Source organism: Carcharodon carcharias, chromosome X (assembly GCF_017639515.1).
Source record: "Carcharodon carcharias isolate sCarCar2 chromosome X, sCarCar2.pri, whole genome shotgun sequence".
NCBI classification, from domain to species: Eukaryota; Metazoa; Chordata; class Chondrichthyes; order Lamniformes; family Lamnidae; genus Carcharodon; species Carcharodon carcharias.
Genome location: NC_054507.1, coordinates 16,445,846 through 16,470,580, shown reverse-complemented (window position 1 = coordinate 16,470,580; position 24,735 = coordinate 16,445,846). Strand labels below are relative to the sequence as shown.

The following is a 24,735-nucleotide window of genomic DNA, read 5'->3' as shown; positions in this document are numbered from 1 at the left end:
AGAATCAACTTAGTGTGCCGGATTTATCCCCCCGCACCCCCAAAAAGTGTTTTCCTTCCCAATTTTCTTCCTTCTGTAGAATCTCCTGAAGGTCTTGTCTTTTTGCTGGGGTATTGGTTTCATGAGGGGCTCGTTACCTCAGTTGGCTAGATGGCTAGTATGTGTGGTTCAGAATAACACCAAGGGCAGAACATTGCGCTCAGCATGCAGGCGCGCGCCTGACACGCCTGAACATAAATTGACGTGCGATGATGTGCATCCTGACATCATCGCGCACACGCGTGATATTTCGTTTGGCGGGTGTGTGCTGGAGTCGACTGCGTGCCCGCTGATAACTAAAAGGCCATTAACAATCTAATTAAATTCAAATTTACACTGGCCGTCCTTACGGTTGATGGGCAGGCGAAAAGGCCAAGCGGCCTTTGTATTTTTTTAGGAAACCTCATCCCACCAGCGGGATGAGGTTTCCTAAAGCAAATAAACATTAAATAAAAACTGTATTTTGGAATTAAAAACATGTCCCAGCTCATGTGACAGAGTCACATGATGGGACGTGTTATATTAAATTTTCACTGTCTTTATTAATTTTTTAAACAGCGCTTCAATCTCCCTGAGGCAGCTCCGTGTCTCAGGGAGATTGAAGTGCTCTTTCGCGCACATCTCGAGAATTGAGGCAGTCGAGGCCTGGCTCACCCTCCTCCCTCTGCCTGCACAGGCAGAGCTCAGCGCTGCCGCTCATGATCCACGCAGGGCGGACCTTAATCGGCTTCCCGACCGCCCCCGCCAAGGGCAAACTCCTGCCCCAACAGTGCGGGTTCAATTTGAAAATTCAAATTTTGCTATAATTCTTTCCATGGCTATGTCTAAATCATATACATAAGCAAAAAACATGAGAGGTTCCAACACACATCTTAGGGCACACCTTTACCCATATTCGACCAGTCATAAAAATAACATTGATTTACTCCCTGCTATCTGCGCACCCCCCCCCCGCAGACATTTCTCTCTCCAAGCAGTTATATTTCCTCTTATAACCATATGCCTCACCTTCATACTGAGTCTCTTATTTGGCAATTTATCAAATGATTCATGAAATTCTATATATACATCAATTGCATTTTTTGCACTCTCCAAAAATTCAATTAAATTAGCCAAGTACAACCTGCCCTTTACAAATCCATGCTGACTGCCCCTGATTACGTCATGGGTTTTAAAGTGTTCACTAATTTCACCCCATACTGTACTGACGAACTAAAAGTTTATTCACAGTTGAGGCAAGATTAACCAGCCTGTAAGTTTCACGGCTTATCCCTTTCACCCTTTTTGAACAGGAGTGTACCATCTGCCATCTTCCAGTCCTTTGGCGGAATTCCAGTTTCCAAAGATAGGTGGAAAATTGTGGGTAGTGCCTTGTTTATAGTTCCTACTTATTCAGTACAAAAGTGACTAGACCAAATGCCCATTTCTTTACTCTTTATTCCATGAATGCTTTTCAATGCCACTTCCTTCTGAATAATTACATCCAGTTTAAATCTATGTGGGAATTCCCACTATTTCCCTCTGACATTAGTGGGCATCCTTTAGTTGCCTAGGCCTCGTGGTCTGAAATTTCTATGAACATACATACATATGAACACACAAGTTAGGAGCAGGAGCAGACCATATGGCCCCTTACTCCTGCTCCGCCATTCAGTACGATCATGGCTGATCTTGATCTTCAACTCCACTTTCCTGTCTGCTCCCCATATCCCTTGATTCCCTGAGAGACAAAAATCTACCTATCCCAGCCTTAAATATATTCAACAATGGAGCATCCACAACCCTCTGGGATAAAGAATTCCAAACGTTCCCAACCCTTTGAGTGAAGAAATTTCTCCTCATCTCAGTCCTAAATGATCGGCCCCTTATCCTGAGACTGTGCACCCATGTTCTAGATTCCCCAGTCAGGGGGAAACAATCTCTCAGTATCTACCCTGTCAAACCCCTTCAGAATCTTGTCTGTTTCAATGAGGTCACCTTTGGTTCTTCTAAGTTCCAAAGAATATAGACCCAATTTACTCAGCCTCTCATCATAGGACATCCCCCTCATAGAACCATAGAAAAGTTACAGGACAGAAGGAGGCCATTCGGCCCATCTTGTCCATGCCAGCCCGAGGACACCCAGGAGCCCTTTCTAATTCCACCTTCCTGCATCCTGCAGCTCACAGCACTTAAGGTGCAGATCCAGGTACTTTTTAAAAGAGTTTAGAGTTTCTGCCTCTACCACCAACTTGGGCAGCGAATTCCAGATACCCACTACCCTCTGTGTAAAAAAAGTTCTTCCTCATGTCCCCCCTACACCTTCTGCCACTTATCATGAATCTATGTCCCCTGGTTCTAGAATTCTCCACCGAGGGAAACAATATTATCCTGTCCACTCTATCTGTTCCCCTCATAATTTTGTACACCTCAATCAAGTCATCTCTCAGCCTTGTTTGTTCTAAGGAAAATAACCCCAGCCTATCCAATCGTTCCTCAGAGCTACACTTTTCTAACCCTGGCAACATTCTTGTAAACCTCCTCTGCACCTTCTCCAGAGCTATTAAGTCCTTCCTGTAATCCCAGGGGCCAATCTAGTGAACCTTCGCTGTACCGCCTCCAATGTAAATATATCCTTGCTTAGATATGGAGACCAAAACTGCACACTGCATCCCAGATGTGGTCTCACCAAAACCCTGTACAATTGTAGCAAGGCTTCTTTATTCTTGTACTCCAGTCCCCTTGCAATAAAGGCCAACATGCCATTTGCCATCCTAATTGCTTGCTGCACCTCCATGCTAACTTTCTGTTCCTGGTATGAGTACACCTTTGAGATGTTGACATGGTTTATAAACCTTATAGAGATTTGGTAAATCTTTTGTTGCATCCAACAACAACTTGAATTTATATAGTGCCTTTAATGTAGAACAGTGCCCAAAGCGCTTCAAAAAGACACAACCAAAAAATAGAAAGAAGGAGATATTAAGAGCAAGAATGGCCAGAGGTTGCATTTTAAGGAGAATCTTTTAAAGGACTAGGAAGTGTGTCACGATGTAGGAGTTTGGGGGAGAAATAGGATTGGTTAGCTAACAGGAAACAGAAGGAAGACATAAATGGGTCATTTTCAGGTTGGCAAGATGTAATGAATGGAGTGCCACAGTGATCAGTGCTGAGGACTCAATTATTTGCAATCTATATCAATGACTTGGATGAAGGGACTGAAGGTATAGTGGCTAAATTTGTTGATGACACAAAGATAGGTAGGAAAGTAAGTTGTGAGGAGGACATAAGGAGTCTGCAAAGGGATATAGATAGGTTATGCGAGTGGGCAAAAATTTGGCAGATGGAGTATAATGTGGGAAAATGTGAACTTGGGCAGGAAGAACAGAAAAGCAGCGTATTATTTAAATGGAAATAGATTGCAGAACTCTGAGGTACAGAGGGATCTGGGTGTCCTGGTAGATGAATCACAAAAAGTTAGTATGCAGGTACAGCAAGTGATTAGAAGGCAAATGGAATATTGGCATTTATTGTAAGGGGAATGGAATATAAAAGTAGGGAAGTTTTACTACAGTTGTACAGGGTGTTGGTGAGACCACATCTGGAGTGCTGTGTATAGTTTTTGTCTCATTATTTATGAAAGGACATAATTGTTTTAGATGGAGTTCAGAGAAGGTTCACTCGACAGATTTCTTGGATAAAGGGTTGTCGTATGAGGAAAGGTTGGACAGGCTGGGCCTGTATCCATTGGAGTTTATAAGAATGAGAGGTGATCTTATTGAAACATATAAGATCCTGAGGGGGCTTGACAGGGTGGATGCTGAAAGAATGTTTCCCCTTATGGGAGAGACTAGAACCAGGGGACACAGTTTAAAAATAAGGGGTCTCCCATTTAAGACGAAGATGAGAAGAATTTTTTTTCTTTCCGAGGGTCATGCATCTGTGGAATTCTCTTCACCAGAGAGCAGTAGAAGCAGGGTCATTGAATATATTTAAGGCAGAGGTAGATAGATTCTTGACTAACAAGGGAATCAAAGGGTATCGGGGGGGGGGTGGGGGTGATGGGGTAGGCAGGATAGTGACGTTGAGGCCACAATCAGATCAGCTATGATCTTGCTGAATGGTGCAGCAGGCTCGATGGGCCAAGTGGTCTACTCCTGCTCCTATTTCTTGTGTTCTTGCAATGGCACAAGAAAAAAAACCACTTCAAAAATAATAGCATTGAATATGAAAATCTAATAGATCCAATTTCTGAAATGTGCTCCATGTAACTTTACGTAGCACATAAAAGAGCATAATGGGTGGGCAGTATTGCAAAAAATACATATATTAAAGACAACAGTATTGTGCAACCTGTGATTAGGTGCAGTATGCTGATAAATGTGATGCAATCATAACAACATAGGTCACATAGATGAAATTGTACAGAGCAAGAACATTGGATCATTAGGGAGAGAAAGGTGGGCACAGAAAAGATGACAGATTGGCAAAAATAATTAAGCCATATTTCGCTGCTACCAATCTTCAGATTTCTTTTTTGTAATACATTTATCAGAGTAAACAATTTAATCAGAAAATACCCTTCCATACCCAAAAAAAGGGGCAAAGTATGTTGCAACGAGAGAATACAAACTGATGTCTGTGAAGGAAATGCATACCAAAATTGAAATTGTCTAACCTTGAGAACATGAATTAGATTTACAATGTGACTGAATAACCATATCGCTGTGTATTTAGGACCCATCCAAAACTTGAACCTTGCCCTCAAGAAATAAATAATTATTAGCTTGTATACCGACTGCACACCAAAGTGAGCAAACTAGACATTTGAACGCACAAACATACAAGGATAAAATGCCTTCTTACTTACCAGTTGGTACAAATTTTCCCAGAAGTCCTGCGTCATGAGTCGAAACAAGGCTAGAAAGGCCCAACCAAACGTATCGAAACTGGTGTACCCATAGTTAGGATTTCTTCCTGCTTTCATACACATATACCCTTCAGGACATTGGCTAAAAGAAAAGTAACTGGTCAAGTATAGCACTTAGCTTCCATGATGGCACATTGTGAAAGTCTGCATTTTGTACTTATACCATTTTATTAATATGTTTTTGCATAGGGAGGACATTAATGTCAAAATTTTCAGATATCACTGTCATGAAATAGTTGGGACTCTGACTTCAATTAACATGGGTGCATTTTGTTCCACTAACTAGTCCCCTTCTTGTATCAGACACTATTTTCCATCCAGGTTGGAGATGAGTAACTCATTTCAGGTTCTCAGCCAATGCAGCTGTCAAGACAAGCACCAAGAGGGTACACAAGACCACCCTTATCCAATAGTTCACTCCTTCTGTAGGGATCCATTATGTCTTATTGAAAGGTGACTTGTGCTAACATTTGAACATTTTTTTTGTGCAATAAAATTGTAAATGCATTCTTTACAAATTGAGTTTTTGCTTTGTTAGACAACATTTCATAGGATATTTCCCCCTATAGCGAAGGATAAATGTAGGTTTGCCCTCTAACCTCTTGCCTTCCCAAACTAAGCCAAGCCCAAATGAGGATACTGCGTCTCTCTGAAAGAATGAGGGAAAAGTCAAAGGGGAAATTTATGCCTGGGTGCTCCCTTGTGCATCCTGGTGGCAAGTTACAGACTGGCATTTCTGGTACAGGATAACTGCTCACTCCCTTGGTAGTGAGGTAGCTGAATGATAAGAACCAAATATATGAAATTAATCAAAATGGATTATAAATTAAAGGGGGAAGATCATTAGCATGCTATTGCTACTGTGTTGCCATAAAGATAAGAATTAATCAGAAAATTAAACAGCACAAGCTCAAACTTTCAGCAATTTTTTCATTGAATATATTCCAAACTGTTCATCTTCATGTGAGACCTGCTTTAAAACTGCCCCCGAATACATGTTATGGTCAAAGCATTTGCAGTGGATTTCTGCACATATCTTCCTATTAGTTGGTCCCTTTAATTTATTTTGTGACAGGAAATAATCTAACTTTAAATCAAGAGTGTCATCAGGACTGTTTTCAGTTCCACAACAGTTACTGTTCTTCATGCTGCACAGAATCTGATCCTATAAGCAGCTTTTCAAAATTCTGAGTGCTCAAAAAGTTTTACTTCTGATTTATGTTTCATTTAAATCAACATTTCCTTAGATGAATGTGCAGTTAGGTGGCCTTACTGACAGTAGGGGAACGACCTTTTACAATCGAAGATAATGGCTGGTACTCATGGTTGCCAAAGCTTTTCACAATCAAAGAAGACAAGAGAGCGTGAAAGATTGCAGAGTGAACAGGTGGAAGACAGTGGCTACGGTCTCAAGACATGGTTGATGATTCCTCTATTGCATGCTGAAAATATTTCTAATCACCGAACTGCATGAATGGTTTTGGATGTAGACATCCTGCTGAAGAGGTGTTTCCGATGTCTCAAGAGCTGAGTCGGGATGCCCTTCACTGCAACCATGAGATCAGTAGGTTGTTGGCACAATATTGCTTTCGGCATGACATCACAGTGAATCTTCCAATGACAGTTTACGTGCCTTAGGCATATGAACAAAAAGAATCTGGGAATATAAGTCATGGGCTTGTAAGATCCAGAGACCTGAAAGCCAATTGAAAACTGGGCACATTTGCAACCGTGAAACAATTACGCCTGGCTCCTGCCTGCAAAACTCTTTGGGAAAACAGCAAATGAATGACAAATGAAATACCTAAATATTGTTGAAAAAAAGATTTTTTTCAGCAATAATCAAGTTCTGTATTACCAAACAACTATTTGAAATATCTAAAGATACCATTGAACTACTGTTGGAATTCAGCATGTATAAGATGGACTCCGATACAGCAAGACCTTTTGCAAGTTTCTACACAGAAAAACACCAGGTGACGTTTCACAATCTGACACCCTTGTACTGAAATAGCTTTCATTAAAGTTACTGGCTGCGTAAATCACAACACAAAGTAAGGATAGTGTGAAAGTACATTTTAAAGTGTCAGCGTGTGAGAGTAAAGGAAAACTCATCAGTGAATTCATTTGCCATATATAGGCCAGTAACTGCACCCTTGTTGCCCAGTTGCCAACCTTGTTGTATTATGTTGTCAGTAGAGGTTTGGTTGGATAAGATGTAGTAATAAGGTGCAAGCAACATTCATGCCACACAAGTAGCCAGGCAAGGACCATCTCCAACAGGAGAGAATCTAACCTTCGCCTCTTGACGTTCAATGGCATTACCGTCACTGAATCTCCCACTATCAACATCCTGGGGGTTACCATTGTCCAGAAACTGAACTGGACTAGCCATACTGTGGATAGAAGAGCAGGTCAGGAGCTAAGAATCCTGCGATGAGTAACTCACCTACTGACTCCCCAAAGCCTGCCTACCATCTACAAGGTACAAGTCAGGAGTATGATGGAATACTCCCCACTTGACTGGATGAGTGCAGTTCCAACAACACTCAAGAAGCTTGACAACATCCAGGACAAAGCAGCCCGCTTGATTGGCACCCCATCCGCAAGCATTCACTCCCTCCATCACCGACGCACAGTGACAGCAGTGTGTACCATCTACAAGATGCACTGCAGAAACTGACCAAGGTTCCTTTAACAACACCTTCCAAACCCATAACCAACACCTAAAAGAGCAGGGGCAGCAGACACACGGGAACACTACAACCTACAAGTTTCCCTCCAAGCCACTCACCATCCTGACTTGAAAATATATCGCCGTACCTTCACTGTCACAGGGTCAAAATCCTGGAACTCCCTCCCTAACAGCACTGTGAGTGTACCGACACTACATGGACTGCAGCGGTTCAAGAAGGCAGCTCACCTCCACCTTCTCAAGGGTAATTAGGGATGGGCAATAAATGCTGGCCCAGCCAGCGAAGCCCACATCCCATGAAAGAATTTTTTAAAAAGGAAAGAAAATACTGCCAAGGTGTGTTAGGAACTCTGGTCCATAATGTTCTTCCTGTTGTGGAAACAGATGTAAGCCAACATTTCCTACATTTTTGATAGAAAAGTTTCAAAATGGTGCGCCATCTTCCTCACCTCGTGCATATTTTTCAAATCTACTGGCATCAGATGTGCCTTTGTTTTTCTTTTTGTGTCTGCTAAGCTGATCAAATGACTTTTGGATATGCAAGATCCCAAAATGCTTGCCCGCTCAGCAATGCAGACTTTATTAATTCTGATCATAGTTTGACCTCCACTGTCAGGAAGTGACACTTCCCACAATGAGCCGAAAGAAAAAAACAAATCCAATCATGTTCTGGGACCCCGATCCAACTGTCAGAGAGAGCTGGCCTACTGAATGGAATCGATTTACAGCAGTTCAACAGTCAGCCAGCATTAATATGGAGAGGGTAGGTATATCAAGGCTCCTCTTACAGGTATGGATAAGGAGAAAAAACAATGTACTCAGTTAAAAGTTTGAATTTGTATTTTTTTTTTTCAAAACAAAGTATTCCATCTTCCTTTTATGGCCGGCCTATTTACAGCAACAGTGAAGTTGAAATGAAAATGTCAACCATTTGTTTCGGTATGTCTGCTGTCTCCAAAAACTGGATGAAAATCTTCCACTTACATATCACTTTCTCACATGATCTGCACTATCACAAAGCACTTGACAATAAAGTACTTTGAAATGCAGAGGCTGCTATCCTGTAGACAAATGTGGCTCTGCATACAGTAGGACCCATAAATACCAATGAGATTATGATGGTTGCAAAATGATGTTGATTGAGGAGGAATATTGGTCCGAATGCCAACAGAATTCCTTGCTGTTCTTTGAACCACGTGTGGGATCTTCAACATCCACCTCAAAGGCCAGAGCAGGCAGACAGTTTTAAAGTTGCTCCAAAAGATGGCAATTCCAACAATGCAGCTTGACCTCAATGCACTGAATGGTCAGCTTATATTAAAAGCTCAAATCCTGGACTGGGCTCAAACCCACCAACTTCTGACTCAGCCACAAGAATGTTACCAACTGAGTCAGGGTCTCCTTTGACAGCACCTTCCAAACCCACAACCTCTACCATCTAGAAGGGCAAGGGCAATAGAAGTATGGGAACACCACCACCTGGAAGTTCCCTGCCAAGTCAATCACCATCCTGACTTGGAAATATATCGCCGTTCCTTCACTGTTGCTGGGTCAAACTCCTGGAACTCCCTCCCTAACAGCACTGTGGGTGTACCTCCACCATATGGACTGCAGCGGTTCAAGAAGGCAGCTCACCACCACCTTCTCAAGGGCAACTAAGGATGAACAATGACTGCTGGCCCAGCCAGGGAAGCCCACATCCCATGAAAGAATATGAAAGAGAAAGGTAACATGAAGTTAATTCTGGCTGCCAATAGGAGTTAGATCAGGTTCTTGAATTCTTGCAAGGCTCAATGTAACAAAGGAAATGTGAATAAAGCTAAAGTTCTTTTGTTAGAACAATGAAGAATACTCCATATTTGTACACAGATCAGCCTTCAACAATGTTGGGGCATAGGGATGGGGGTGGGCGGGGTGGGGGAGGGGTACTGGGGCTGCTGTGGTGGATGGTGGGATGAACAAGAAATCAGAGTCAGAGAAATAAAGAGCTCTGGCAGGTTAGGGGAGGGATGAGTGGGGGAGGAGTGGTGTTATATAGCACAGGAGCACTATCAGAGAGATAGAGTGGGGTGAGGCCATGAAGGGATTTAGACATTGGAAGAAATATGTTAAATGGGATCCACTGAGAGGTTAGGAGCTCTGTAGGCCAGCGAGCATAGAGATGAAGGGTGAGCAGGAGTTGGTATGGAATAGAATACAGACAAGACTTTTGAATCCAATCAAGTTTATTGAGGATGGAAGAAAGGCTAGCCAAGAGAGCACATGGATGAGGCTTCAACAGCAGTTGGGCTGAGGCAAGGCTGGAGGTGGGTAACATCGTGAACACACAAATTAGGAGCATGAGTAGGGCACTAGGCCTTTGGAGCCTGCTCCGCCATTCAATAAGATCATGGCTGATCTGATTGTAACCTCAACTTCACATTCCTGCCTACCCCAATAACCTTTCACCCCTTGCTTACCAAGAATCTATCTACCTCTGCCTTAAAAATATTCAAAGGCTCTGTCTCAACCACCTTTTGAGGAAAAGAATTCCAAAGTCTCACAATCCTCTGAGAGAACAATGTTTGCCTCAACTCTGTCTTAAATAAGCGACCCCTTATTTTTAAATAATGACCCCTAGTTCTAGATTCTCCCTCAAGAGGAAACATCCTTTCCACATCCACCCTGTCAAGACCCCTCAAGATCTTATATGTTTCAATCAAGTCATCTCTTACTCTTCTAAACTCCAGCAGATATAAGCTGAGCCTGTCCAACCTTTCCTCATAAGACAACCCACCCATTCCAGGTATTAGTCTGGTAAACCTTCTCTGAACTGCTTCCCATGCATTTACATCTTTCCTTAAATAAGGAGACCAATACTGTACACAGTGCTCCAGATATGATCTAACTAATGCCCTGTATAACTGAAGCATAACCTCCTTACTTTTGTATTCAATGCCCCTTGCAATAAATTATAACATTATATTAGCTTTGCTAATTACTTGCTGTATCTGTATACTAATCTTTTGTGATTCGTGCGCTGGGACATCCAGATCCCTCTGCACCTCAGAGCTCTGTGATCTCTCACCATTTAGATAATATGCTTCTTTTTTATTTGTTCTGCCAAAATGGATAATTTCACATTTGCCCACATGATACTCCATTTGCAAGATCTTTGCCCCCCTCACCTAACCTATCTCTATCCTTTTATAGCCTCCTTCTGTCCTCTTCACAACTTACTTTTGTACCTATCTTCATGTACTCAGTAATTTAGCAACCATACCTTTGGTCCCTTCATCTAAGTCATTTATATAAATTGTAGAGTATTGAGGCCCCAGCACTGATCCCTGTGGCACACTAGTTGTTACACCTTGCTAACCAAAAAATGACCTATTTATGCCTACCCTATGTCTCCTATTAGCCAACCAATCTTCTGTCCATGCCAATATGTTATCCCCTACACCATGAGTTTCTATTTTCCGCAATAACCTTTGATGAGGCACCTTTTCAAGTGCCTTCTGAAAATCTAAGTACAGTACATCCACCAGTTCCCCTTTATCTGCAGTACACGTGACTTCTTCAAAGAACTGCAATAACTTGGTTAAACATGATTTCCCTTTCACAGAAGCAGGTTGTCTTTGTGATGGAGAGACTGTAGAGCTAGAATAGGCCACCTAGATTGTAAATCCTCTAGTTCATCCTGAGACAACGGCTGGGTGGAGGTGGCGGTGGAATAGAATCAGTGTCACATATACGAACTTTGTGACAGTTGGGGGCTTTGGTCTTCCATGGTTAACTGAAAGAAATTTTGGCTCATCCAAGACGGAGCTAGTAGGGAAATAGAAGCAACAGAGGGGCACCAGCTAGCTGCTTCTTGAATATATTAATCTCTTTCACCTTCTGCTGAGGAGATCAGACCTGCTTCTGTCTTGAGCTGGGTGGAAGAAACGTTTGGCTAAATACCATCACAGGGTTGAAGCTAATCACAGAATCAACATCTGCAAGTCAGCCCAAAATCTTTTTATCCCAATGCATGTGCCTGCTGCACATCTGGGTCCACCCAAATGCAGATAGGATCACTAATATCATTAAAACTAGTTGTTGGCAGAATTTCCCACATCACTGACCTTGATACAAAGCACACCAACACCATTTAATACCTGAGTATTTCTTTTTAACCATCCTAACTTTTTCTCCCATGCTGCTTTTAAACCTTTGGAATTCAGAATCTGCGTTCCAAAAACACTTGCCCAGCTTCTGATCTCAATCCAAAATGAAGTCTATCCCTGAAAAAAGGAGTTATTTATTTCCTGCTCTCTCCTCCCCCTCCTCAGCCATCTGTTCTGATTTTCTTGCTGCATTAATCATCATTGGGGGTCAAGTGGTTTATATCCAGTCTTAGTTTTCCACAGGCAGCATGACCACACTTTATAATATTGGCCACATTTAGTAATCAAATATGGCGAGTGGCTTGGAGGGGAACTTACAGGTGGTGGGGTTCCCATGTGTCTGCTGCCCTTGTTCTTCTAGATGGTAGCGGTCATGGGTTTAGAAGGTGCTGTCTAAGGAGCCTTGATGAGTTGTTGCAGTGCATCTTGTAGATGGTACACACTGCTGTCACTGTGCGTCAGTGGTGGAGGGAGTGAATGTTTGTGGATGGGGTGCCAATCAATGGGCTGCTTTGTCTGGGATGGTGTCAAGCTTCTTGAGTGTTGTTGGAGCTGTACTCATCCAGGCAAGGGGACAGTATCCCATCACACTCCTGACTTGTGCCTTGTAGATGGTGGACAGGCTTTGGAGAGCCAGGAGGTGAGTTACTCGCTGCAGAATCCCTAGTCTCTGACTTGCCCTTGTAGCCACAGTATCTATGTGGTTATCCAGTTAGGCTTCTGGTCAATAATGACCCCAGGATTTTGATGACAGGGGATTCAGCAATAGTAATGCTGTTGAATGTCAAGAAAAGATGGTTAGATTCTCTCTTGCTGAAGATGGTAATTACCTGGCACTTCTGTGATGCAAATGTTACTTGCTGCTTATCAGCCCAAGCCTTGAATTATGGGGAATCAAGGGTTATGGGGAACAGGCAGGAAAGTGGAGTTGAAGCCAAGATCAAATCAGTCATGATTTTATTGAATGGCGGAGCAGCTGGAGGTGTTAACGTTGAAACTGTGCTGCAATAGGGTACATGCTTTAAGTTGGTAATTAAGAGTAGCTGTCCCCAATTGGGGAAGGATTGGGAAATCTTTGCAAGAGTATATAAACCAGTTCACTCTGTGCCTGGGGGGAAGTGGAAGAGTCTGTATTTACTCTGTAGTTTTGGAAATAAACCTGTGTTAAGGTGCAAGTTGGCTTCAGACTAATTTTTTCCCTCAACATGTGAATAATCGAATTAACAGGAAGGACTGTACGGCCTACTCTTGCTCCTATTTCTCAAGTCTTTGGATATCAGTGTCAATGCAGATGTAAGATTAATCAGCTGGTTCATACATAATTCCTAATTTACTTTGGTAGACAGTACACCTGTTCTGGACAACAAACCTATATTTATTTATTGTTTAAGAACTAGGTTCAATGAAGAAACAAAACTTCACTTGATTAGATTTATCAGAGGTTTTGCTAGCAAAAGTTCTGCTGCTATCTCAAAAATTGTCTTTTGCCTCTTGGCAACTTGGAAGTAAGCATAGAAAGCCAAAAGCCATGGAACAGTGAGAAAAACGTGTTTCAGGGGAAGGTTAGGTGGTAACTTGACATAGTACCAATCCCCAATACTGTCAAGTGGAAACTCACCCCTTCTTCCTTTTTTTTTAAGCAACCACAATGCTAAGCTATTGTATGACTCAGATAACAAAGTTATCCCCACAACTATCTTGTCCTGCCATAGCTAAAGAATAACAACAATACTTGCATTGCTTCAAGTAACTCAGAGCATTTCACGTAATGAATGATTTCTCAAAGACACGCATGTTCCACAAACAGCAATGAGATTGATTTTTTTTAGTGCTGCTGGTTGAGGGAGGCATGTTGACCAGGACAACCCTCTGCTCCTCTTCAATTAGTGTCATAGGATTTTTAATGTCCACCTGGCCATCTAAAACAAGCAGTCAGAACCTTGGTTTAACATTTCACACACTGGCAGCTAAGATGAGGAGCTGAAATGCCTACTCTGCCACTCCCATCCAGAGGTGAGGGGGCGATCAATGGAACCAAACTGACACATTCATCCACCCAGTTATTGTGAAAACTCAAGCCTGTATTCCCATCTCAGTAAGATGAGAAATCATGTGCAAGAAGAGGAAGTTTTAAAAAGTGCAACATCTACAGTGGATATTTTTCCCTGTTGAGTGCAGTCGTTAACTTTAGTTAGTGCTGTCTGATGAACATGTTCCTCCTACATGCTAATGCTCCCAGAGTGGGAGATGCTGGCATAATGGTAATGTCACTGCACTAGTAACCCCGTAACCCAGGTAAATGCTCTGGGGACATGGGTTCAAATCCTACTACAGTAGCAGCTAATAAAAATCTGGGGCAGGATTTTCCCGTCGGCAAGCGGGCCCTGCTTCCCACTCGCCGATGCGTGGTGATGTCGGGCAGAACTCCGTCCGATTTAAATTTTCAGGTAGGCGGGGGCACAGCGAAGTCAGCTGTGCACCTGCCAACCTGTCAATGGCCAATTGAGGCCATTGACAGAGTTATTAAACTAATTAGTAGACCTGCCCATCCAACCTTAAGGTTGGCGAGCAGGCCGGGAGCCCTGGTAGGCATTAGAAAAAGCATGAAACCTCATCCACGGGCAGGATGAGGTTTCATGTAGATTTTTAAAAATTTAATTAAAGTTTTTTTAAAAACCCACCCACTGGCAAAACAGTGTCACATGAGGGGACATGTCAGGGAATTTTTTTTCTCTATTTTTAATATTTTTGACAGGAGAGGCGATCTCCCTGAGGCAATACTTAGCCTCAGGGAGATGAGTGTGCTCTTTCGTGCGCATGCCCAAAACAGCGCACTCCCGGGTTTAGGGATTACCCCCCGCCCACACAGGGAGCGCATAGCGCTTCCATGCGGACGTCACGCTGGGCGGGCCTTAATTGGCCCACCCATGTAAAATGGCAGCACTCCCCCGATCGGGGGCGCTGATCAGAGGCACGCCTGTGCGCACCCGCACTTCAACTTTGTCTGACGGTGGGAAGATCCTGCCCCTGGAATTAAAAGTTAGTCTCAGTAATAGTGGCTGCAACAGCTATCATTGATTGTTGTAAAAACCCATCTGGTTCACTAAAGGGAAGGGAATCTGCCATCCAGACTCAACAGCAATATGTGTCGACTGTTTACTGCCCTCTGAAATGGCCCTAGCAAACCCCTCCTTCTTAATGGCAATTTGGGACAGGCAATAAAGGCTGGCCTTGCCAGTGATGCCCACATCCCATGAAAGAATAGAAAACAAACAATGTAGCCACCTGGCAGGGGCCAAGGTGAGCCTATTGTAAAGTCCATTAGATGGAATCAGGCAGGAAAACCTGGCCTAGAAGTTCCAAGGATGCATGGGTTTGTTTTCGAAAACAATAATCAAATAAAACCAGAAATATTGGTTTTCAACAAAACTATTCAAATTATATGCGATGCAATCTTGTATATTCTTTTCATCAGCAGTTAGGCAATGTAAATCATTCTGGTTATATTTCTGGGAAAGGAGGAAATACCGAAGTAATTTAAATTTTTTCCCCCCTCATTTTTCTTGAATCCGATTTTTCTGCTCTATAATTTCCTTTTCTCCCTTCCTGAAGGCGATGACATGTGCGAACAAACAGTTCCACAGACACAGTCAGTCAACATTATTTCATCCCAATAGCCACTCAAGTATGAGGCTGGGAGAGCATGAAAGTACAGTTCCACTCACTTTTCAACAGAAGCCACTGGATAACAATCATAAAAAGAGGCTGAGGCTCTCTCTCCCCAGTTTAACACCACCAAAGCCAAATGCAGTTCCCCAACAGCTCGCTAGTTGAAGGCAGTTAACATAGCACAGGTTGAGATATCAAACCATGGACCTTCTGGTCTCTATGATTCAGTCCCACATCAGACAGCCAAATTCAATTTTAAGAATCATTGACAAATAATATAACTCACAAACAGGGTGGAGTTCACCAATTAAAGGGCACACAGAACTTACCCAGCATCTGAGCTGTTACCACAAAGCAATGGATCAGCCATTCCTGCCACCTTGTAGAAATTTGCTATGAAGGAAACATAATAATGTTTTAATTAGATTAATTAATTCACAAAATAGTTTACAATAATTAGTCTTTCATTCCCCCCCCCACACAATATGTAATTAAAGTTCTGAAAAACATTATAAGTGTTACTTAGTTCCACATTCGTATTTTAGACATGTAAGAAAACTCTAGACAAGAAAACTGGACAATCAGCTGCAAGCTAGGTTACACTGCATTCTCAATCTTTTTGAGTAAATTTTGTATACCCCCATTTTGCATGTCATTTCTCACTTCTTTAAGCCATCCTATTTGGTATTCCACAGAATCACAGAATTGTTACAGCACAGGAGACCATTTGGTCCATCGTGTCTGCACCAGCTCTCCGAATGAGCATTTGATCTAGTTCCATTCTCCAGCCTTCTCCCCATAACCCTGCATGTTCTTTCTTTTCAGATAACAGTTTAATTCCATTTTGAATGCTTCGATTGAACCTGCTTTCACCACACTCTCAAGCAAAGCATTCCAAACCCCAACCACACACTGCGTAAAAGAATTCCTCCTCATATCACTATTGCTTCTTTTATCAATTACTTTAAATCTGTGCTCTCTCGTTCGCGATCCTTTCGTGAATGGGAAAAGTTTCTCCCTATCTTCTCTCTCCAAATCCCTCATGATTTTGAATTACCTCTATCAAATCTCCTCTCAGCTTTCTTTTCTCCAAGGAAAACAGTCCCAACCTCTCCAATGTATTTGCATAACTGAAGTTCCTCATCCCTGGAATCAGTCTCGTGAATCTTTTCTGCACCCTCTCTAAAGCCTTCACATCCTTCCGAAAGTGTGCCGCCCAAAACTGGACTCAATATCCCAGCTGAGGCCAAACTAGTGAGTTATACAAGTTCAACATAACCTGCTAGCTCTTGTACTCTGTGCCTCTATTAATAAAGCCCAGGATACTGTATGCTTTGTTAACTGCTCCCTCAACCTGTCCTGCCACCTTCAATGAGTTATGTACTTATACACCGAGGCCCCTCTGCTCCTCCACCCCCTTTGAAGTTGTAACCTTTCCTTTATATGGTCTCTCCATGTTCTTCCTACCAAAATGAATCACCTTACCCTACTCTGCATTGAATTTCATCTGCCACTTGTCCGCCCATTCTACCAACTTATCTATGTCCCTTTGAAATTCTATACTATCCTCCTCACAGTTCACAATGATTCCAGGTTTTGTATCATCCACAAACTTTGAAGCCCTGTACATCAAGATCTTGGAAAAGCAAAGGTCCCAACACTGACCCCTGGGGAGCTCCAGTACAAACCTTCCTCCAGTCCCAAAAACATCCATTAACCACTACTCTCTGTTTCCTGTTACTCAGCCAATTCCATATTCAGTGTCCCTTTTATTCCATGAGCTTTAACTTTGCTCACAAGTCTGTTGCGCAGTATTGTATCAAGCGCCTTTTGGAGTCCATGTACACCACATCAAAAGCATTACCCTCATCAATCCTCGCTGTTACCTCCTCCAGCAAGTTAGTCAAACATGATTTACCCTTAAGAAATCCAAGCTGGCTTTCCTTAATTAACACTTGTCCATGTGACCATTCATTTTGTCCCAAATTACTGTTTCTAGAAATTTACCCACCATCACCACAGATTATCAGATAGACTAAAAGGCCACAAAGTTCATTTCCAAGGCCTCAACTAAAGCTACTGTGAAGTCAGCTTCCCAAAGCCATGTGACAGAATCATTTATTAGTGCTGGTCTCTCGTCAACTGTAGCTCCAGAATCTTGTGGTTGAGATTGTAAAGGGACCAATGAGGATTCATGGCAAGTGTTTCAAACTAGCAGGGTTCTAAAGATGAGTGCGGAAAAATATAACAAAATGTTGTACAGAATGCAATGGTTCCTGGGAGCACAAAAGTGCCACCAAGCAAGGAGGGGAACTGGTCATGAACATACAATACAGATATAAAATTAGATAGGTGGAGCTGTCTTGAGTAACTTTGGGTGGTGGTAGTGAGGGGCAGGGGAGTGCAGTTATAGGAGGTGAAACATCTTGTAGGGCTTTTCTCAAGGGATGATATTTTTTGGATAGAATACATAATAAGGCGAATTATACATGGACAATGGAAGTAATGACAATGACTTCAAGAGCCGTGTGCCCTTTTCTCATTCTATAAGAATCCATTGTTCCAGGAAACCCAATTGGCCAGTGTTAAAGCTGAAACACAGTTAACATCTGAGGCACACAGCCTCACTTAAATGTTTAAGAAGGGTCCCTACTCCTGTGAGTTAGTGGTCATCTGCCCAGCTCTGTTAAAACTGGGAAGCAGGCGGGGTCGGGTATGGGTATGAAATTCCTTTGCATTTTAACTTCCCAGTGACTCGATGCATTTTGGGAGTTAAAATGATCCTGAATGCATCAGCAGTACAACACAGTTGAAGAGAATGAACTTCTAAGCTGTGCTGTTCTATGTCATCCGTCATGACACAAATGGGTTTCAGTGCTGTGTAATAACATAGCTGGACATTTCATTGTGTTGCTTCTGTCTATATCCTTTGCCAAAGTGGAGGAAATGGGACATTAATACACAACTGACAGCGGGGCAGCAAGTGTCAATGAAAAAAAAATTAAGCGTCTAAAGGGCTTTCATCAAACAGCGATTTGCATCTCTTTCCACCATTCAGGGTGACCTTCGACAGATGTGTAGCATTAAATCATGCTGAAATTGCTGAGTGTCAGTATTTAGGCATTTGAGGTACTGCCTTTCAGATAAAATGAACCCAACAGCCATAGATTAAGGTTTGCGTTGAACATATAAAACTAAACAGATTGCACTGTTAGGTGCATTTGCATGGTCTATTTTTACAGCCCATGATTAACGAAAGTGACCTCTACACATCACTCTCCTTTCACTTTTCCGTCCAATGCCAGTTGAGCTGGGCTCTGCTGCATAATGCTTAGAGCTACTTTGCTGTACAGAGCACAAACTGAAACCAGTGCCCTTTGCTTGGCAGCATATTCAAAAACCTGACACTGCTTTTTTCTGATGTTTATATTCTGCTGCAAGACAAAGTCAAATTGTGCCAATGACTGAAAAAGTTTTGAAACTGCAATAACTTTAAAATATCAAATTCCCCAGAATAAGAATTTTTTTTTCAACAGTGCCCAAATTGTGAGGTCGCACAGCTCGCAGGACATAAGCATAACACAAGGTTGACAATCCCATTTTGCACCCTATTCTTTTCCTATTCCAGGTATTACTTGTACCCAGCATGTATAACCATGTGTGGCCCAAACAGCCACCATCAACTAAGAGTGCAATACGCAAAAATACAATTAACGTATTGATGCCACTCTACAACCAGTTTGTTAGGCAGAGATGAGAGGCAGGAGTTAGCACTCCCAATTTTTAAACTTGCTCTTAGGGTAAATATCTTCCAAAGTTTCCAAACTGCATAGGTCTGGAAAGTACGCTGTGCAACTTTTGACATCTGAATGAAACTCCTTTGCTCATTATTTTAAAAGAGCTGGTAAGCCATTTACAATGAATAGTCTTGTCCTTATAAACTCATTACTTAGCTGCAGAAACCATCTTTATTTGCTACAAAATGACATAATCACCACATGCTCCCTGTTCTGACTTAATGCTCCTTGTTTCCACTCCAATATCTGGGTGAATACATTTCCTAGAATTGTATGGAAATTCCAAACCAGCCTGGGTTGTTTATCCTCTGCACAAACATTACTCCCGATCACCTGTGCCTGGCCTCTCCCATGTTCTTTTATTCCATTTGCTTCTTGTTATGACCGATGCAGTTGGTAAAGCTGAGTTATTTAAAAATCCCAGAGGGAAACTTTAAACAACTGTCATAACCTATAATTTTAATTGTTATGTTCGAGATGCGACCCTAAATTCAGGAATCTGACCACCAGTTCTTGAGGTTTTACATTAAACTAAATGAAACATTTTATTAATTTACACAAGTTAAAATATATATACACATGGCTACAAATTACTACTATCATAACTTATAACAAATTCCCAAACTAATTTCCATTAAGGCAACAGCAACCCATAGACTTAACCAGACACCAGGCAAAGCATTTTCACCTTACAAGTTCAAAATAAGGCTCTTTTCACTTTGGCTCATGTGGAGACAGTTGGAGGTTTACAGCTGCATTTTGATCTTACATTGCCTCTGCTCTGCACACCCGAAAACTGCTACAGTTATACCTACCAGCCCCATTGAATGTAAATTCTCATTGTATCACCAACCTCTGAACTAAACCTCTCGAACAATAAAACCCCCTTTCATAGTACCAATTGTATTAGTAATATAAACATATTGCTTGGTATCTGCTAGATAGGTATAATTTTACACCCCACTTCTTGAATGCTCGATTCAAAAAATGCAAATGCACGCTATCTCTCTTACATATCATAACTAGTACACATCAAAGCTCCCAGACTAGCTGGCTTTAATCCAATTAAGACACACCCACAGACTAAACCTCTATTTTAAAAGTAAAGTCTTTTCTAATAATGTTATTAATAGCTTCACGACACTTCTTCTATGTGCTTATTCACTTGAGGAGTTACTTTTCATGTCTTGTGGACTTGAAACCGCAAATCCCTCCAGTCTTCAAGGGTTATGGTGGACAGGCAGGAAAATGGCGTTAAGGCCACGTCAGATCAACCACGATCTTATTGACTGATTTAGTAGACTTGGGGGGGGGGGGTGGCGGATGGCCTACTCCTGCTCCTATTTCCTATGTTCTTAGATTATGTACATCACTTAGCCTTCCCCAAAATCAAACTGTACCACCTTACATTTACTGCCATTGAATTCCATTTTGCCTCAGTAATACCTGCACCAGATGGACTGCAGCAGTTCAAGAAGGTGGCTCACCACCATTGTAAAGGGTTAACATCAGGAGCACCTGATACTGATTTAACTATGATGCAATGTCACATGATTAAGTAACTGGGAAGCAGAAGAACAACTTCGCATACTGAAATGTACATAAATCTGTAAACAAAAAAAGAATTTTGTTTACAAATAACAGTCTATGGTAGCATTCTTAGGGTAACAGGCAAACCCTAAAGAAACCCAATCTAGACCCCAAATGCAAGACACAACATGGTGGCAGTGTACAGAGTGCAAAAGATCCAGAAAAACTCCAAGTGACGACTGCAAGCCTGAAAAGCTGACAAACCCTTGGAAAAAGGACAGGAAGAAAAAAGATCGAGGACTCACCTGAGAACAGAGCATTGTGGTTGCAGAGGATGCAAGCAGACACACAGATCCGGAGTCCAGACAGCAGAAAGTAAGGATCACAATCAACAAGGCAAACTACTGAAGCAGCAAATGATCCAGAACTTAAGACAAGCATGGAGTCTACACTGCCACTCCTAGAACCTTTCTGGGGTGCTGAAGGCTTGCAACAGGCTCAACACTGGGACAAATGGAGGAAGAGATTCTCCAGACACAGAATAGCTTCAGGCTTACGTAAGAATGAAGAAAAGGATCAGGTCAGCACTTTCCTCTACGCAATAGGGACTATCGCAGACAACATAATATTGAGACAGGGCATCGATGAGGCTTCAAGCTCATACAATGAAGTCCTCCAGGCATTCGATTGGTACTTCAGTGTTCGAAAAAATGTGACCATTGAGTGAGTAAAATTTCATAAGAGTGAATGCATAGATTCATTCAAAAATGAGCTGGACAGGCTAGCAGAAAATTGCGACTACAGGATCCTCAGAGATGAATTAATACATGATCTTATTGTAGTTGAGATCTTAAATGAAACCCTATCAGATCTTTTGCAAACGAGGGAAGATTTAACTCTCGCAAAGGCAGTACAGATAGCGCAGCAGACCGAGCTTAGGAAGCAAAGCATTGTGGTTGTTCGTGGGGAAAGTGATGTCCTTGGAAAAGGGTGAGTGAAGCCATTCAATATGTCAAACAGAAAAGAGAAAGTGCAGCAAAGCAAAAGCCTCTGAAATCAGGTAAAAGCATGCTACCACCATCTTGAAATGCTCTGTATGGTGGAAAACCCTGCACAAGAGTTAAGAATGCCCAGTAAGGGGAGCAGAGTGCCACAACTGTGGAAAGTTGGAACATTTTAAAATTGTCTGCTGATTTAAAATACAAGTAGCTCACAGGAAGCAAGAAAAAATAACAAGGCCCAAGTCAAATCCACGAAGGGGAAGAGCCACTGAAAAAACAAATAACCTTCCTAGGAGATATTAACAAAACTGAAAATAATTATTGGAGCATTAAATTAGACATTAATGATCACCTCACAGAATTCAAGCTTGATACTGGGGCAGGTTTTTCACTATTATCTGATGAAGTAAAATGGCTTAAAAGTATCACATTACAGCCATTCTCCATCAAGCTGCAAGGTGCAGGAGGGACTACACTGAAAGAAATAGGCCAGCACTTGGCAAGATTAAGATACAAGGATAAAGAAATGATTGAACCCCTGTATGTTATACAGACCCAGGAGTCATCATTATTGAGCAGAAAAGCATGCTTGCAGTTGAGGCTGATTTGCAAGGTTGATGAAATTGCTGATGAGCAGTCCAGTAATGTATTCAGAAACAAATTTCCATCCCTATTTTCAGGCTTAGGCAAACTGAGGACAGAATATCAAGTATAACTAAGGGCGGATACTAAGCCTATATATCTCTTCACAGCGAGGAAGGTCCCTCGCCCACTCTTGGACAAAGTCATTTGTCCAAGGCTGAACACACGTTACAACAAGGGGTCATTTCTCCAGTAACCATACAAAGTGTGTTCTGCAATGGTCATAGTACCAAAGCCTAATGATTCAATTAGAATCTGCGTGAACTTGACTCAGTTAAAGAAGTCAATGGAGTGCGAGATCCACCCAATGGATGAAAGTCTCGCTAAATTAGCCAAAAACACCCTCTTCACAAAATTGGATGCCAATAGTGGTTTTTGGCAGATGCTTCTGGACAAAGAATCCAGACTGTTAACTACTTTTATCACCCCATTTGGTTGTTATTGTTTTAACAGGTTACCATTCGGAATTGCTTCAGCACCTGAGATATTCCAGAGAATGATGTCTCAAACCTTTGAAGACATGGAAGGTGTAATATGCCATAAGGATGACATTTTCATACATGGTTCACCGAGGAAAGAACGTGACTGTTGTGTGAGAGCAGTCCTCAATGTTCAACACTGAATGACAAATGTGAATTTGCAAGGCTATGATGAAATTCTTAGGACACGTTGTGCAAGCTTCAGGAATAACTATTGACCTGCAGAAAATCAAGGCAATTAGAGAGCTCCCACAGCCTAGAATTATCACAGAATTAGAAAGATTCCTTGGAACAGCCAATCAAGTAGGCAAGTTCCGACCAAACTTGGCAGAAATCAATGAGCTGTTACGAAAGCTGTTGAGATAAGGCCAACAATGGTGCTGGAATATGGATCAGCAAAATGTTTTTGACAAGATCAAAAATCTCCTAATTTCACCAGAAATTCTAGTGCACTATTATCCGGAATTACCAACAATTATAGCAGCAGACACATTATCTACAGGCTTGAGCGCAGTACTTTTTCAAGTTCAAAAAGATAGACAAGGATAACCAGATTATTCCATCTCAAGATCTCTCACGGACACAGAGAAGAGTATGCAGCCATTGAGAAAGAAGCATTCGCAGCCACATGGGCCTGCAAAAAGTTCTCTGATCACATCATCAGATTAAGGTTTAGAATTGAAACCGACCACAAACCTTTGGTTATTCATCTTAACCAACAGGAAATTGCAAAAATGCCACCTAAAATTCAATGTTTTAGACTGATATTCATGAGATACGATTCAGTTACTGAGTACATTCAAAGGAAGTACCTGATGACAGCAGGTGCATTATCAAGAATACCGACAGAATGAGTCAAACTGGAAGATTTAAATTTTATTGAGAAATGGAAGCATTTACTTCGCTCATTACTAAACACTTATCAGTCACAGAAAAGAGATTACAAGAGATTAAGCAAGCTCAAAAACAGGATGACCAATGCATCCAAATAAAAGAGTATTGCCAGAATGGATGGCCAGATTGTACTCCTAACAACCCAGTACTTTGCCAATACTTCAAACAGGGAAAGAATCTCACAATCATCGATGATTTCTTAATTTTTAAACGACAGACCAGTCATCCCTGAAACACTTTGATTTGACATTCTCCAAAAAATCCACCAAGGTCACTTGGGAATGGTCTAATGCTGAGCACGTGCCCAGCAGTCAGTCTGATGTCTGGGCATCAGTCACTCCATTGAAGAGTTCATCACGAATTGCCTTACATGTGCAATGAATTGCCAACAGCAGAGCAAACCACTGGCACCCTCCACTTTTCCTTCGAGGCCATGACAGTGCCAGGAAATGGATTTGTTTGAGTTTAAAGGCAAAGTTTTCATCATCGTCAGTGATTACTACTCCAGATGGTTTGCTGTGAGTTGACAGCACAGCATCACGGCGGAGGCAGTCATTACATCACCAAGACGAATCTTTGTGACACATGGCATCCTGGACGTTGTGGTGTCAGACAATGGTCCTCAGTTTGCTAATGAGCTGTTCCATCACTTTGCACAGGAATATGGTTTCATGCATGTGACTAGTTCACCTAGAAATCCTCAGTCGAACAGAGAAGCAGGAAGAGGAGTTTGAACAATCAGGGAGTTGATGAGAAAGAGCAAAGATATTCACTTAGTGATGAGGTTCTGTAGCTTAGAAAGGCTAAGAAACAGGTTCTCTCCATCAGAACTGTTGTTAGGAAGGCGGCTGTGAACACAACTTCCAGCTCGACAACAAATACTACAACCTACCATTACTCCAGATGATCGTGAGAAAGTTAGGACAGGTGAG

At 42.0% G+C, this 24,735-nt stretch overlaps 1 protein-coding gene across 1 annotated transcript in view; it reads right to left on the bottom strand.

Annotated features, from left to right (window-relative positions):
- LOC121273208 (sodium channel protein type 8 subunit alpha-like) overlaps positions 1-24,735 on the bottom strand; it is a 228,576-nt gene that overhangs the window by 122,269 nt on the left and 81,572 nt on the right. Inside the window, exons 8-9 of the mRNA XM_041180199.1 lie at positions 15,790-15,853; positions 4,889-5,030 (exon numbers count right to left, since the gene is read on the bottom strand). Coding sequence (XP_041036133.1) covers positions 4,889-5,030; positions 15,790-15,853 — 206 coding nt within the window. The remainder of the gene's footprint in view (positions 1-4,888; positions 5,031-15,789; positions 15,854-24,735) is intronic.